The sequence below is a fragment of the Pteropus vampyrus genome, unplaced genomic scaffold, assembly GCF_000151845.1.
Source record: "Pteropus vampyrus isolate Shadow unplaced genomic scaffold, Pvam_2.0 Scaffold369, whole genome shotgun sequence".
In the NCBI taxonomy this organism is placed as follows: Eukaryota; Metazoa; Chordata; class Mammalia; order Chiroptera; family Pteropodidae; genus Pteropus; species Pteropus vampyrus.
The window spans coordinates 457437-460016 of record NW_011889150.1 but is presented as its reverse complement, the minus strand read 5'-3'; the positions used below and the strand labels follow the sequence as shown (position 1 = coordinate 460016).

At 61.0% G+C, this 2580-nt stretch overlaps 1 protein-coding gene across 1 annotated transcript in view; it reads left to right on the top strand.

The window, feature by feature from the left end:
* NDUFA10 (NADH:ubiquinone oxidoreductase subunit A10) overlaps nucleotides 1-2578 on the top strand; it is a 26901-nt gene extending 24323 nt beyond the window's left edge. The window contains exon 7 of the mRNA XM_011379695.2: nucleotides 2186-2578. Coding sequence (XP_011377997.1) covers nucleotides 2186-2254 — 69 coding nt within the window. The 3' untranslated portion in view covers nucleotides 2255-2578. The remainder of the gene's footprint in view (nucleotides 1-2185) is intronic.
* Nucleotides 2579-2580: the final 2 nt, after the last annotated feature.

Sequence of the window (2580 nt, the reverse complement as noted above, 5' to 3'; positions counted from 1 at the left end):
TAGCCCCACCTCCTCACTTCGCTGTTCACGAGGCTGCAGGGTTTGGGGGACTCGCCACGTCTGCCCGCAGTAATCACTGGTATCGGCGGGTAGACAGGTCGCCCCCTGCTGTCCACTCATGTGCACGGCACATTGTTATTACTTTAGCTTTAAGTCGTCCCCTTTTATCTTTTAAAGAGATTAAAATTCTTTCTCTAAGCTTTTCCTCTCCTCCCTACGCTATGAGCACATTTCAGGGTGCTTCGTCCCTTCGCGTAGATGAGATTTCTAGCCGCATCTCTTCTTTCTGCGGGAATGATGTCCTTTGATGGCCGTTCGTCAGGTATAGGTGGTGGCAGTGCATTCTCAGTCATCAGTTCTGTTCTGATTGATGGTCATTCACCACTCTGAGCACAGTCGGGCCTCCTGGCCTGCACAGTCTCTGCTGACGGTCTGGATTATTCTTATCTGGTCCTTGTGCTCAATGGGCCTTTCTTCCATGGCTGCTTTTAAAACTTTCTCTTGATCTCTTTATCACTGGTTTTCAGTGATTTAATGATGATTGCTTATGTGTGGTTTGCTTTGTGTTTATCCTGCTTGTGGTTTGCTGAGTTTCTTGGATGTGACGTTTATACTTTTCATATCATTTGGAAAACGTTTGGTCATTATTTCTTCAGATTTTTTTCCCCCCTTTTGGGGACTCTTGAGTACACGTACACATTACGCAACTTGATGCCGTCCCACTGGTCACGGGGACACTGTCTGCTTTGGGCGTTTTTCTCTCTGCCTGATTTTGGATAGTTTCTGTTGCTCTGCTTCAAATTCACTGATGTTTTTTTCTGCAATTATATAATACACTATGAATTCCCTTGTGTTGGTTTGGGGCCTTTATGAAACAGAAGCAAAGATGGGGTTAGAGGTGGACAGATTTGGGGGGGAAACACCTGTGAAGGATAAAGGGGACAGGCCTGAGAGGGCAGGCAGAGCCCCTCGTCCTCGGTGCCAGGCTGACAGTGCGACAGGGAGGACAGGGTAGGAGCAGTCCCGAAGGGTTTGACCAGGACGACGGGGTGTGCTGGAGCCAGGGCGCCTACAGGAGCAGCTGGCATGGGGCCTCCGCTGCGCCCAGTCGTGGGCCGAGCACTCGTGTGGGAAGCGTGGCCTCAGCCTGGACGGGGTGGCGGACCCAGAGGCTCAGCGTCTGGGCCGGAGTCTCGTGTTCAGTTAAACACGTTCCGACTGCGCGTCAGCTTCCGTCGCCCTGTTTACTGTCGCTTCTCCCTTGAGCAAGCAGCTCCCCCTCCAGGGACGTGCCCGAGGCCGGTGACCCAAGGCTCGGCAGGTGTCCCCGTGGGAAGAGGCAGGGAGCACCGCGAGCCAAGCTCGGGCCTGTCGCGAGGGTGGCGCTGCCGGTGGCTTCGCTCCCGGCCCCCCCGTGACCTGCGTGTACCGTGGGTGCGCCCCCGCGCGCATCCTCCGTCATGTCACGTGCCGCCACCCCTTCGTCAGCCTCCTCCGTGGCCTGCTCCCCCCTCCTCGGTCCCTCTCGCCAGACCTTTGTCCACGAGTCAGCGCTGGCCTCCCGGCACCGTCCCTTCTCACGTTCACCCTGCACACCCTCACCACGTCACCGCCGTCCGGGTTACTGGGCGGTGGCTGTGCGTCTGCAGGCTCCGGCACAGCCCTGTCCTGCAAGGTCCACACCCCCAGGTGTGCACAGCGGCCCACGGGCGGCTCCCGCTCCGTCTCCAGAGGAGCTGGGCGCTCACCTGAGAAGCCACCTGTCATCTGCCCCCAAATTACCAGGACTTCCTGAGTGTCACTAGGCCCCTGCCCTCTTCCAGTGGGGAGGGGCTGAGACGTCTGTCCCCCAGCTCCCCTGCCGTGTTGGGTCCTTCACCCCGCCCATGCCGCACACACACTGGTGACCCCACTGTCCCAGCCAGCACCCCGCCGACCCCTGACCTCGTTTCCCTGGCGAGCGTGCGAGCGTGCTGTCTCCTGGGTGTGTGCGGGGCTCGCCCCCACCGCCAGGTGCCACCCACAGCCCCTCCGCCTGGCTGGGTCGCCATCGCCCTGCCCTTTGCCGGGCGGTGGCAGCAGGAGCTGCAGCGCGGGCTCCAGCGTGTGAAGGGGTGGCTTAGGGACAGCGGTGGGGCGGGCTGGCTGTGAACCGCTGCTGACCATGGCTTGCTTCCCCCCACAGCTGCCAGGCCGCAGGTACAGCCCCGGGTACAACGCGGACGTGGGCGACAAGTGGATCTGGCTGAAGTGACGGCACGGCCTCCGCCAGAGCCGCTCCGTGGGACGCAGACGCCCGGCCCCCGACCCGCGCGCACTGTGGCTTTGGAACTGGGGGGAGTAGACGGTCCGAAATCACAGGGTGCGGCAGCGGCACAGAGCAGGCGCCCGCAGGGTCGTCGGGGTGGGGGGACCTCGCCCCCTCGCTGTGGAGGAAGCACCGTTGTCGCGGGGGGAACGCGGTCCGCGGGAGAGGCGGGCGCCGCCGGCACAGCCCCCCGGCTCCCCTCGCGCTGTCGGGCACTTTGTATGTCGCTCCCTCAGACTTGGAGAAATACAGCAGCTTCTGTGGCGCTTCTG